General features: G+C 41.3%; 1 protein-coding gene across 1 annotated transcript in view; it reads right to left on the bottom strand.

The window, feature by feature from the left end:
* Positions 1-14,131, bottom strand: part of ALDH1A2 (aldehyde dehydrogenase 1 family member A2) — a 333,819-nt gene that overhangs the window by 89,141 nt on the left and 230,547 nt on the right. The window contains exon 5 of the mRNA XM_027123141.1: positions 6,609-8,952. Coding sequence (XP_026978942.1) covers positions 6,609-6,725 — 117 coding nt within the window. The 5' untranslated portion in view covers positions 6,726-8,952. The remainder of the gene's footprint in view (positions 1-6,608; positions 8,953-14,131) is intronic.

Here is a 14,131-nt window from a genome sequence, read left to right on the forward strand (position 1 = left end):
TCCCCCCGATAATCAATATTGGAAAGTGTTTTGGTACCCATGATATCCTAAATTCTGTCTAAATAAGGTGTTTCCAGTTTCAACTGGACAATAGGTTTTATCTTTCCAGAGATCTAGGGATAAAGAAACTGCTACTTTGGCTCTCCAAAGGTCAGATTGTGGTAAGGAAAGGAAATAGAGCAGGTATCTACTTCTGGAGGTAACAGAGCTGAACTGCAGTAAAAGGAAAGATTCCTTCTATAATAAAAATTAGAATGTTCACTCACAGACATTCTAATTTTTAACCACATTCTACAAAAGTCAATAAATCCCCATGTTTAGCCCCAGGGAAGTTTTGTTGAGAGCCCCGAAAAAGTCTAGATGGTGAAAGCACTCAATTATTATTCCAACTGGAATTTTCAAAGGCTGGAAGTGTTTTCAAATCATGTGACAAAACAGAGACTTACTGTAAATAAACTCATTAAGATTTTGAAGGGAAACAACTTACACATAACTCCATCATCTTACAAGCAGACAGACTAGCAATAGAGAAATGCCAGAGATAAGAAATTCCCAATTTGGGTTATCTCATATATCTGAAAGGTAAAATGGAATAAAGCTCAAAGACATGTCTGAAAAGGCAATTAAAAATTAACCAAGGTGACACTATGGCAATCATTTCTCTGCAGTGGTTTGGTGTTTGAGGGGAAAGGACTGGCTTTGAAATTACCTGTCACAGCAAACAAAGAAATTAAAGAAACGCTAGGAGAACTTTCAAAATAGTCACTATGTGCGTGCTTTTACTTTTTGGAGGGTGAAGTGCCCCCAGATTGGGCACTGAAAGACTCTTCAATTTTCAATTTCATAAACTAAGATACCTTCCCATTTCCAAAAGGTATCTTCTGAAAATGTCCTCCTGTGCTGCCATACTTCCCAGATTTTTGCACCAATGACTTGGCAAGATCTTTCTTCAAACTACTTAAAATACCAGAAATGACTCTTTGCCATCTGACATTTAGGCCCAGCCAATTGGGTATACTGAGGCAAATGGATGCACAATTTTGGCACAAGTGTCAGACATCTAATTTGATTATTAAAATACTGGCTGGGAAATTGTTTTAGTAACTTTTTAGTAAAGAGAAGTCCTTGGTAGGGAAACCTCCAAGGGATCCCATTTGATGAAAATCCAGTGTAAACATATAAGGATTCCACAGCTACCCAGAATATTAAACTCTTATACTTAATTAAAATGGTAAACAATGGCCTGTTTCAGAAAACTTTATGGGTCATACATTTCTGATCTTTCTTAAAATGGGCATCCATTAATTTGAAACAAAAGATGTATTCATCACTTCCTAAAAATGAAATGGATCTAGCCCTTAGCTGATTATCATTATATGCCACTTACTTTCACACACCTGCTCGCCTAGTCCTGACAATAACCATCATGTAAGGTAGGTACTACTATTACCTTTAATTTTGACAGATGTAGAAACTGATACTCAGTGAAGAAACTCCCTGAGAAGAGACACTGTCCATACCTTACTTACTATTGCATCTCCAGAATCTGGCACCATACCTGGCATTGTGTGGTGAATAAATGTTACCTGCGCACACAGCTAATAAGTACAAATCTGACCAAGATTTGAACAAAGGCCTATTTTTATTCAGAGCCTTTCTTTTTTCTAAGTAAGTCAAGGGCTCATAAACTTTTTCTGAAATGTGGGTCATACAGTCCTGTTGTAACTACCTGACTCTGCCACTGTAGTAACAGCTACAGACAATATGTAAGTGAATTGGTGTGGCTGTGTTACAATAAAGCTTTATTTACAAAATCAAAGAGACAGTCTGTAGTTTGCTGACCCCTACAAGCTGTCACTAAGATAACTAAAAAGATAAAAATAGACATTAGTATTTGTATTTTATTATCCAACTGAGAAAGACTGGAGACAGAACTATGTTGATATTTGAGATGTTTTTGTTTTGGTCATGGTTTGATCATCACGCTAATCATCGTCTAATGCAACAGAGAACTTGTGCATGCCTGGCTTCTCTTAAGCCAGGCTGCAAGGAAATCAGACCTCACAGAACACGCACCTCAGAGAATCTTCTACCCTTACATAGAGAAACTATAATTCCTCATTTTATAGAAATAAAGGACAAAAGCACCTCAGCAAATGATGATTCCATATGATTCCTGCCTGTACAGTAGAAGGCATCAGGCAGGACCCCCGAAAAGTTATCTAATTCAAATCCTACAATGAAGTTGTTTAGCTTTCCTGGGTTAAATGGAGATGATACAAACATCAAAAAGCTGTCCAATTATGAAAAAGTATAGTTTTGAAAACCTGAGGTCCCCATTAAACGTGAAATTTGATTAACAACTAATGATCAAGCAGACAATCTTGATTAGAGCTTTGGAAGTAACCAAACCTGTACCATCTTTTAAGAAATAATCCCTGGTATAGGCAAGAATCTTGCCTCAGATCTATAAACCCCCCCCCCCACTAACTCATAGAAATAGCAAATATAGTAATTTAAAGCCAGGGAATCAGAAGTCACAAAACGTAGCTCCTTCTTAAAAGAAGTAGACCAGTTCATATTCTCTCCATGTTTGCAACAGAAACAATATACAAAAATAAAGATTTAAAACTCTTTCTCTCTCAAAAAAAAGTATGTGACTGTTAGGAAAAGCAAAGTGTATGGTGAGGAAAGCTCTTATCAATTTTTTATAAGTCAAGGCCAAGGTCTTCCTTATCAATTATTCTTACTTCTTCCTACTCTGTCTCCTTCAAAAGGTTTTGCAAGGATCAAATAAGATACATATGAAAGTGCTAGGTAAGCCATTAGGTCCCATACACAATGTAAGTGGCATTATAAGTATTATCATTATTGTTATTATTACATTGATCAACTGAATTACTGCCATACTGGTAACCAAATTTTGGCATTCCATCTTTCTAAAAAGACCTTAAGCTCCTAGGAGGCCCATGCTTCCTCAGCCCAACCAGCTTAACGAAAAGCGCTGTTGTTAGGAAGATGCCACTTAAAAATCCTTCGAACTGAACTGAAATTGATCCCAGAAAACAGTAGGTGTTCAATAAAAGGTTGTTAAATGAATAAATAAAAGAATAAATAGTAGTTACCCAATGCACATTAGCTCTAATTTTCAGTTAATTGCCTTTTATTTTTTTCTCTTCTAGTTTAGTGGGTCAGCTCTCCATAACCCCCTTCTTCCCTATGTCTTAGCTCCTCACAGTATCAAATGCTAGAGGAAAACAAAACCCTTTATGTTAGTGTTAGTTATGGGCATAAACTAACAGAGAGATCAACAGAGTGATCAACAGAGAGACAACACAATGCATGTGTGTATAGTGGGTGGGGGGAGGAGGGACTAGTAGAGTCAGAAAAGATGATAGAGACAATAGAGAAGGTAGGGGTGGGATAAAGTCGGTAGTTTTCAAAGATCTTCTGGGAATCTGGAAGAGATCTCCCCTGTAGTTAGGGGCAGTCAGCAAAGAGCAAGCCTTGATTTTATAATATGTGTACTCCTATAATATATTCAGATATACAAAAATTTAAAAACCAGACTGATAAAATAGGAACAACTCAGAAAATCTTTAATTCATAAAAGCACAGCTAAAAACAATAACACTCCTATGCTAGCTGTTAAGCAGTCTCCTTAGGATACAAGGAGGAGAGTGCACATTCTCCCGGCCCCAAAGTGGTCCCCTCGCTACTTGATGTTGGTGGAGTTATCAGTCTTTCTTGACTAAGGCAGTCTGCAGTTTTTTGTTTTGTTTTGTTTAAACATATTACTTAAAAAAAGAATCACTTTTAAAACTTGGGGTCTAGCTTGCTGTATTAGGAAAATAAAAATAGATATATTCCAAAAAATGATATTGCTATTGATGATCAGTTCTAAATGGGTGTTGGAACTTCAGAGAGGAAGGCTTATTTGAAAAACTAAATGTAATTGCCCGAGAGTCAATACAAAACCACGAGTTCAGCCCTTTCAGCGTTCTTTGGGATTGAACTTTAATTTTGGAGCATTTCCATGTACGGACAATAGCAGTAACTTTTATTTCTTATGATCTCCCCTATTCCCCTTTTATAAAAAATGTAAAATACTTTTAGAAAAAGAAAGAAAATGGTGAAAAAATACAGAAAAATACAACATCACAAGTGCAAAGTTTTCTGAATGCATGCTACTTGAAATACTCAAAGTATCACCACTTACATAAAAGTAGTGACTTTATACTGGTCCTCAAGTCATATTTTAAAGTCCTGTCATTATATATCCTTCACTAAAGAGTTTTTATTTAACAAGACAAAAATTATTAAGGATCCATCTATATTTGTCTTGTACCATTTTCTGACACAAATACTGTATTTCTTTCCTACATGTTATTCAACAATCATGCTAGCATAATAATGTTTTAGCTATTACCCTTTTTAAAATTCCTAATGAATGTGGTATCACCGCTCTAAAGGACTGTGCACTGTACCTTCTTCACTCTTCTGCTTAAACTCACTAATATAATTTCATGATCATAAGTGAATTTTTTTAACTCTCCATTAATCTTACTTTCCTTTTAAGTAAAAAAAAATCATTACCCATTACCCTCAGCTACCAAAAAAGCAGCTTCTGCTCTTCATGTTAAAGATGCTGCTTGCCCATGCCGCTTGTCTCAGAAAATTCAGAAGTCTCACTAAAGAGCTGAGGAGGAAAGCTGCTGGGAATGTTCGCAGATACCTGATTTTACAAGGTTTTGTGAAAAGAGCTTGCCTTTAGATTAGTAATACTCAGTGTTTATGAGGGTTGTTTGCCAAGCCTAAAATAAGGTGCCTCCTCCCCACAAATTAAAGAATCAAGTTACAATCCATTATTTCATTTTTGATTGTTTTTCTTTGTAATAAGTGGGAAAGTGGATACTGGATAAAAGTCTCCCCTGAGCTAAAAGACTCCACATTAAAGGCTTCAATTAGCTATAAATCAGTTGTCTTTCCTACTGGGGGAGAACAAGAGAAAAAAAGAGAGCGAGGGTTGTCAGAGTAAAAGAGAACTGGAAGAGTTTCAAAATTAAATTCCTAGATACCTAAAACTCCTTTCAGGGGCTGTGAGGAAAATCCAATCCAAAGTAAGACTAAAATCAAACCCTCCCAAATCTGAAGTCCTCTCTCCAGCATAGCTCTTGCCTCCTAAGACCTTTAAAGAGAGCCTGAAGAGGTTAGGGACTCTCATAAAACAAAACTCTTTTGCTGCATGCTTTCCCTGCTTGTTCCTAAACCCGGAGAATTGCCACACATTGGCACCATTGTTATGCAAACAATGCCTAAATGGTTGTAACCATTAACGACCTCTCCTTAAAATGGCTTTCAAGAATTTGTCACACCATCTAAAAAGCTAACAGGTACATTAAATCCATCTAAGTTGGCATTCAAAACACAAGTCACCCTGATTTTTATCCTAAAACTTAGCAGGTAAAATTTCAATATTCTGATGGATTTTTTATAAATTTCACTTTCAACCCTTAAGCCAAAACCAAACTATTTACTTCTGGACAAAATTTAGTTTATCTCGTAATAAGCATGATGGAAAACAACTTTAACCGTGTGTGTGCAGTATGTGTTTAAGTTGATTGGGCGATGTCTGTAGTAGAAATCAACTAAAAGGAATAGAAAATCAAACAGGACAACTGTAAAAGGAACTCCAAGAAACATTATTTTAAATCGCATCTATTTCTCTCTCTCTCCCACCCCAATGCCATAACATAACCGCACCCCCCCCCCCACCGTGTGTGTAATCAATGCATTTTTTCCATGTCGAATTTGTGGGAAGTAAATTCTATTTACATTAAGGTAGAGAACTCATTTCCTTTTTATGTTGTGGTGCAACAAAAAATTCCTGCTTGGTCAACCCGAGATGTCAGAGTTCATTATAAAAAAATTTTTTTTTTCAGTTCAAAAGCGAACCCGTTAATTTGCACGAATTTAAAGACTTCTCAAGTTTTCCAGGAAAACTGCCACTGCCTACAGAATTCGAATGAAATGCTGACATCGGATCTACTGTACTCAGCAGCCAGGTTTCCATGAAATCTGCAAAGGCGGCCAGAGTGCTGCGTGCCGGACGATCCTACGCGAAAGCCACTCGCGGCGCACCGTGCGGACTGCCGAGGACCCGAGCGCGGCCAGCAGCCCTGCGGCCCCTGAAGGTGGACGGCCAAGAAGAGACGGCCAGGCTGCGTAGCCGACCTGGCAGGGAACCCTTCTTACCCCTTTGAGGAGTGGAAGCGGTGCCGACGCCTTCCCCGCAGCAGTCGGGACGCTGAGAATCCGACCAGAAGGCAGCGGCAAATGCGGTTTGGGAAGGAGCCATTGACGGCGACCCTCAGCGCCGCGCGGCAGGCTGGGGCGAGTCCCCGACGCGTCCCAATATCCCAGCAGGACTTCAGAAACCCCAACGCCGAGGATGGGGTGTTGTCCCTCTGCTGCGCGGGGACGACACACTGGCCCGGGAAACCCGGGCCCCAGACCCCGTCACGCCACCCTCTTCCCCTAACAGACCATGGAGAGGAAGGAAGGTTCTAGAAAGTCTCCGTGGACGGCAGGCCCTCTCGGCGCCTTACCTTGGTGTACTTGATCTCGAGGTTGGGCGTGGGCGACGGCAGGAGGTGCAGGGACGCCATGAGGGCGGCGGGGTCGGCCTTCACCTCGCCGGGCATCTCGATCTTACTGGAAGTCATGAAGGCGGGCCGAGGTCTCGCTCGCCCGCGGCGTGGTTTGTGCGGGATGTGCGCTCGGTCCGCGAGCCAGGGGCGCGCTCGCCTGTATATAGGCAGGTGTCAAGCTGGGGCTCTTCTTATTGGACGTGAGGGCCGAGGCGCGGGGGGCTGGTCCATCCTACCTAGGACGCCCCGGCTCAGCCCCGATTTACATAAAGCCCGCCGCCGGAGCAGCGCGGCTCGGACGCTTGGGGCCCACGGTCAAGTGCGCCTGCCGTACCCCTGTCCCCCCTGGCCGCAGGGACCGGCCCACGCCCACGCGGCCGCCGCAGTCCTCGACGGCGGGAGCGCAAACCTGCGCCGCGGCCGCGCGGGTCTCAGCTGGGTGGACTGGCCTCGCTCCGGCCGGGGCAGTGTCAGCGGAAAGCGCACCTTGGTGGATATGGGGCGCGGGTCCCGGAAGCCGAGCGGGGGCTGGCGGGGGACCCGAGCGGCCCGGTGCGGACGCGGCCCCGAGAGCGGGTCGCGGTGTCGGCGGGAGAAGCCTGGGGCGCTGAGGGGGCCCGGCAGAGGATGGGGCGAGCGACGCTGCAGCGGACGCGGAGATCCCCTACCGCCCGGCGCCCGCGGAAACCCGTCTCCCCTTCTCTCCCGGGGACCCGCGGGACACTCTCCGCTCTCCTTCCCCGGGCATGTGCGCCCGGCCCTCCGCAGCGACCCCAGTCCCCGCGCACACGCACTTCCCGAAACGCGGGCTGAAGCGCGCAGTGGCCACAGGGTAGGGTACGAGTAGTGATGGGCGCGAGTCTCTCGCCCCACACTCAAAATGAGTATCCCCGCGAGCCTGTCGACGCCGCGCGGCCCTCGCCAGGACTCTCCCGCCCAGCTGCTGCCCTCTGCTGGCCGGGACCACCCCGGGCGGTTTGGGCTGCGCTGGGAGGATGGAGCCTTGGCCCTGGTACGCTCTGGGGAATTGCAAGTTGCACTGACCCCTCTGGTCTTTCTCGCATCCCTCTTTCCAGCCCGTACTCTCCTCGCCCCCAAACACATAAGGATACACCAGTTTTGCTTTTCTGTTGTTCTTCACGCTAACAGCTATCATCCCGCCAGACACTGGGCTTCTCATTTAATTGCCCCTTTGGGGTTGAGCTCCCATACCTATACCCCCCCTAATTTAAGCGTTTCTGTAGCTCTAACAGGTCTTCTAGTTTGTGGGACGCTAGAGGTCAGTATGTAGGTCTACGTCAAGAACAGACACCCCATGTCAGAATGGGCTTTGGGCTCCATGCGCTAAATCTGGGGTCCAAATAAAAAGACCTTTATAGGTCGCTTCCCTTCCTAACTCTCAATGTAAGCCTGGCGGAGGCCTACTGATTCTTTGGATGTTAAGTGTCAGCCAGAAAAGATCCTGCCTTAGATACTTTCAGTAACTAAAACTGCCCTATGCTCATTGCTTGGATACTAAACAACAGTAGAAATAGACCTAAATATTTCATTTTAGTATTAAGTCTAAAGAAATAACTTCCAGCCTCTCAGAACCCAGAGTTATCTACACAAGGTTACCAGAGTGAATTGGGTTTTTGTGTTGTTTTGGTTTGGTTTTTCTTGAGAAACTAGGAACCTTAGCTTAGGCAGTTACAAGATTTCAATTCACAGGGGATCTCTATGGCCAAAAATTATGCCTTAATATGTTCATGAAATAGATGAAAACCTTATAGGGTTAGAGATACAACTGAGAGATAAAAAGTAAGGTTAGGTGAGGAGAGGGAGAAGTCTATAGCAAGGGAAATCAGTGATGCTTGTGGAACAATTCTACAAACATGCTTGCACCTTCCAATGCAAGGCAAGGTGCTAGAGACTTGTTTACAAACAAGATGGACAGCCCTGGACGTTAGTGAGCTTAAGCCCTTCCCCATGGAGAGGGAGATCACTGACTATGAGAGGCTGTGGGGAAAAGTTACAAAAGAGCATCAACAACATGATCTGGGTGCCCCATCAAGGAAGAGGCCAGCTCTCTGGGGACGCTGATCTTTGAGCTAGGCCTTAAAAGGTCAGGCTTCAACAAGGGAGAGAAGGACAGTATAGGAAGAAGAGTCCACAAAAGCAAAGGTGCAGAGATGTGAGAATGCTTTTTACAGGACATCAGTGGTGCTGGGGGAGCAGCAGATGAGGCTGGCAAGGCAGATGACTCAAGGTTGTAAGGGCCTTTATTCTTGAGGCACTGAGAAGGACAAGTCATCAAAAGATTCTGAGGAAGAGAAAAGGGAAACTGATAAACTGATAAATGAATATTGTCAAGAAAGACTATCACAGGGACTTCCCTGGTGGCGCAGTGGTTAAGAATCCGCCTGCCAATGCAGGGGACATGAGTTCGAGCCCTGGTCTGGGAAGATCCCACGTGGCACAGAGCAACTAAGCTTGTGTAGCACAACTACTGAGCCTGTGTGCCACAACTACTGAAGCCCGTGCGCCTAGAGCCCTTGCTCCACAGCAAGAGAAGCCACCGCAATGAGAAGGCCACGCACTGCAGCAAAGAGTAACCCCCATTCACCACAACTAGAGAAAGCCTGTGCACAGCAACGAAGACCCAACGCAGTCATAAATAAATATATTTATACAATAAAGTTTAAAAAAAACTAAAAAAAAAAAAAAGAAAGACTATCACAAACCAGAAACCATTGATTTATATTCTCCACAAAGTATATGACAGGGTGTGTTCACCCTTGACCTAACTCTGGTGTGCTAACTCCAGTTCCATCACCATGGCTGGAAGGAATAGGATGATAGAATTATTAGCGTTTTTTACACAGTGAGGAAGAATAATAAGAGATTCCCTTCTTGTTCAGGCAAGAAAGTGAGGATCTTTTGGCTTCTTCTCCTAAACATATCCAAAACATTTCTTCTCCTAAACATTTCCATTTCCGCTGACTACTTCAACCGTAAATGAATGTAACTTTCCTAAGCTCTCTGATTGAGGGACATTTTCTCTTCCTGATCTTAAGTTTTGTTTCACTTTTCCCCATCTTTTACTATAAGCTTTTCTGTTCATAGATTTCTAAGATTTTTTTTCTTTGCATGATCATTCTCTTTTCCCCCTATCTTCAGCTCATGATTGTGGCCATTTTTTTGTCCAAACTCTAATTCAAGATGCAGGACAAGATTTAGCAGAAAAGAATAGTGAATTATAAGTACTTCAGTCTTCTTGGTTTCTATTAGTAGAATTTATTCTGCTGTTACTTTCAAAGCTGCCTTAAAATCTCTTCTCACATTCTTCTTTCCTTTTCTCTCTCTTTTTATCATCTTGTTTTGTTGTCCTCTCATTTCCTCCATAGATTTCAACAATGGTTGAAGTAGCAGTCTTTATCTTCAGGTTTCTAACATTTTGAATTTCAGTCTTTTCCGTGATTTGGCTAAGAAACGTATTTTTTGCCCACCCTTATAATGTTTCCTTCTCCCACCCTCCCCCACTTGTAATTATCTATTTTTTAGGATACATTTGTTTAAAACCCCCTGCACAAGGGACCATAAGCTACAGCATGCTCTATTTATTTCCTTGTGAAAACATTTTATTAGGCCTGGTGGAGCCAATATCTTGGGGTTGTAGGGAGAAAAATAAATTCTTGCTTCATATTTCCTCACCTAAATAGTAGAATTGCAAAGTTGTAATTTTCAGGCATCAGCTTTATGAGATGAAGCTTGACTTTAGGTATGAAACCATAGCAATTTAGGTTTCTCTTCAGATTACAGTTAAAGGGGAAAAGTATTTGTTAAACTGAGGAACATGTTTTAGAAGTCAATGAGGGAAACTAAGTAGAGCACAAAGACTCCTTCCAACGAAGGAACACTTTTGGTTTTGACAATAACTGAATGTCCAGCTTGAACTTCAATCTTTCGTGTTTAGGGGCTATTTCAGCCTCAGGTGGCCCTGCTTAATTGCCATCCTGTTCCCATCACTAACCATGATGACAGCCTACCTTTTCTAACAGATACACTTGCATTTTAATTTATCTGCAAAAATAAATCACACATTATAGCATTGCCTTCTTCTGAGTTAATTGAACCAGTTCCTTAAATGTCTCTAAGTCTAATGATTTGAAAGAGGCATGGTGTTTGACATATTTTAAAAATTAGGGCCCTTGGGTTGTATGCAGAATGATCTCAGTGCTTATTTCAGATATAAGTGTTTCCTAACGATCTCATTCATCTCAAATGGGATACGCCTGGCTACTTTATTTGAAATGTTTCCTGAAAACTCTAACAGGAAAGCTTAATGTAAGGTATATTTATAGAGAAATGGTATTTAATATATTAACAAAAGCTTATAAGAGCTTTACATATTTTTATCCAGAAATGCTTAACGAAGTATTTTCGACCCATTATGAAAACTTCTATAAAATAAATTCACTTATATTTTTAATTTAATGTGAATGTTAACTTTTTATTGGGATCTAAATGCTCACTTAATTATTCTTTTCCTTCCAATATCTAGAAGAAAAGAGGCTGAGATTGTGGCATTTATTAACCATAAAAATTCTCTACATATTAAGTACCCATGCCCAATGTGGCCTCTGGTCACTATATTCTATGAAAAAGAGTATTTATGGTTGCAGGGAGTAGATTCCTAATTGGTCATGACTCCAAAAATCATGTTTTGTTACAAAACACAATTCTTTCCTTTTAAAATATATCCTCCATCTTTTCAGAGCCTCAGGAGACTATTTTAAAAGTGGAAACTAGATTCCTCTTTGTTGTAAAGCCCAGTTCCACCTCATATATGTTTTAGAGGCTTAATTTTGGGTGCAGAGATGAGCTCAGTACATTATCAATAATCATGCTTAACAGGCGTAGGGAGAAATTAAAATCCCAGCTCTGCAGCCTTTTCTTATGAGCCTGAGGAAAAAGGCATTAGCTCCCTCTGCAGTTGATGGTATGTATGTGCAAGTGAATATTGTCATTTAAAAAGCAACAGCTTGGATTCAATGTACATGTCTAATACTGATAAATCTTTGTTAGATGTTACAGTTTTAGTCTGAATTACTTTAGAGGAAAAAAAAACCCCTCAAGATCCAGACAAATTTTACACTGCAGTTAGTTTAGGAGAGGGACTTTCATTAAAAGACTTTGTGACTTTTAAGAAAAGATAGGGTTCATTAGCCAAATTTACCATAAAAGGTGCAGTACTTAGAACCCTACAGTCCCGTTCACATTATAGTTAAGAGAAGGTAATATCACAGAGCAAGTCACATGGGTGTGTCTCAGATTGGAAACAACTATTTTTATCATCATGAGTGAGGAAGAGTTACTAATAGGCAAGCCCCAGAATTTATTTTTTTCCTCACCCAGATAAGTGGTTGGCATGTAACTAAGTTTGCTCTTCTGTTTTTCTTTTGTGTTCCTTAGTTTGCATTTTTCTTTTTACTTTAAAAATTCTTCAAGTCTACACATAACTAATTCTTAACCATTACTACTACTCACTTTAAGACTCTCCCGTTCTAAAATATAAACTTCTTCCCCAACTCTTTCTGTCCTTACACAGTCATTTACCCAGTGGGTCTTTGGGCATAAGTAATCCTCATATGAACTTTGGTGATATTTGGGGCAGGGATCCAGGTTCAGGTTCATTAGAAAACGAGGCTAAATGAACAGTCATTGTTCTCCTTTACTTGCTGGAATGAGCCATAGAAAAGATAATGAGGATGTCTTGACAATAGAGGCGGAATGCCAGCATCTTTCTTCTCAACCCCACAGTTCAATCTGTGAAAGGCACAGGGCAAGAATGGGAGGCATTCAGAGCCAGGATATAGACATCCAATTTGGACATCGAGCCCCAGACTACAAAGGAAGGGTCTCTTGCTTCAGATATACATACTCCCCCTTTCAGAGCATCTGTGACTCCTTGACTACATTGCTAAACCAGGACTTCTTTTCTCCCCCTATCAATCAAATAGCTTCAATTGAACAAATATTCATTGATGATACATTATGAGCCAAGCACTGACATAGAGTCTGTGAAGAACAAAAAAGAAGTGTGTGGAATGACAGTAACTGCATATGCGAAATAATTCAAGGGCCATATGAGACAGGAAAGAAGTGAGAATATGCAGTGCAGAATGAGAGTGAAAGAAAGTGATATCAGAAAGGAGACAACCTATTACAAATAATTTTGTTGGGGCTTTCCATAGGCCTAATACTCTTCCAGGTGCTATGAGGGACATAAGACACAAGTGATAAAGGTAACATTTTCCAAAACATGGCCCAACAAAGAACTCCTTTGACATTTTTTAGTGTGAAGATAACTAATGTTATCCAGTAAGTAACTACTTGTAGAACTGGAACTCCCAAAAGCAAATACCTGGATTGCCTCCCACTTCCCAAATCCTAGTTATATGTTCTCAAGTAAGAGACTGGCACAGGCCTAGCCAGAAGAGAAAACACACTAGGGACTAAGGGCAGTTTATTTTTTTCCCCACTTAAGAACAAAAGAGAGCATTAAGTTTGACACTACTAATGCTTACATACCTGCCATCGACCTGCCACTTTACTCCTGCTATTACATTCATGGAATAATCCAATGGTTTTCAGCCCAGTTTCCAATTATAATAATTTAGGGAGCTTTTAAAAATACGAATGCCCGGTCCAATCTCCAGAGATTTCAATTAGTCTGAGGTGGGGCCCAAGGCATTGATATCTTTAACAAAGCTTTCTGGTGTCTATAAGACACAGCCCAGCTAGAGAACCACTGGTTAACCCACAGAATGTTAACTCTGTGGGGTTACTTGAGTCCACTCTGCAGCCCCTGGATTGGAAAAGTGGACTCCTTGCTTCTCACTTTGTAGTGCTCTTTGATTTGCTATTTTTAATTTACTATTTGAAAAACACATCAAGCCTCAAATGGATTGACCTTTCTGCTAATGTAATTCACCTAAATTAACAGAGGCAATTAACTAATTTATATTGGAACTGTGCACTTTCCAGTTCACATTTATCAACCCTTAAATGCTTGATCTGGTGTTGCAGTTTAAATTTTTTATTACTACCCTTTAAATCTGAAGAAATATCTTACATCTAATTAGCCAAACTTACATATTCAATTAATAGATTCATTACAGGCTAATGAATATGGAGGCAGCACCAGGGTAACATCTGCTTGCCAGTTGAAAAGACGCAAACTTTTCTACTACGAAAAAAGAAAAGTGTCTGTTATATAACTAAAACAGCTTGAGCTTTCAGTTTTAACATTTCTGCATACTATAATGCTCTTAAGGAGTTTTATGGGCCTGCTAACCTACCAAAAGCAATATGCTGTCCAGAGAGAGCTGCCTTTCCAGAGAAATATGGAAATCAGAATTGCAAAAGAAATACATATCCAAATATACGTTTCAATATGAAAATTACATGTCTAGATTGTAATCTCAAATTATTGTTTT

This window comes from Aethalodelphis obliquidens, unplaced genomic scaffold, assembly GCF_003676395.1.
Source record: "Aethalodelphis obliquidens isolate GAN/ISIS:26980383/991018 unplaced genomic scaffold, ASM367639v1 scaffold26, whole genome shotgun sequence".
NCBI lineage: Eukaryota > Metazoa > Chordata > Mammalia > Artiodactyla > Delphinidae > Aethalodelphis > Aethalodelphis obliquidens.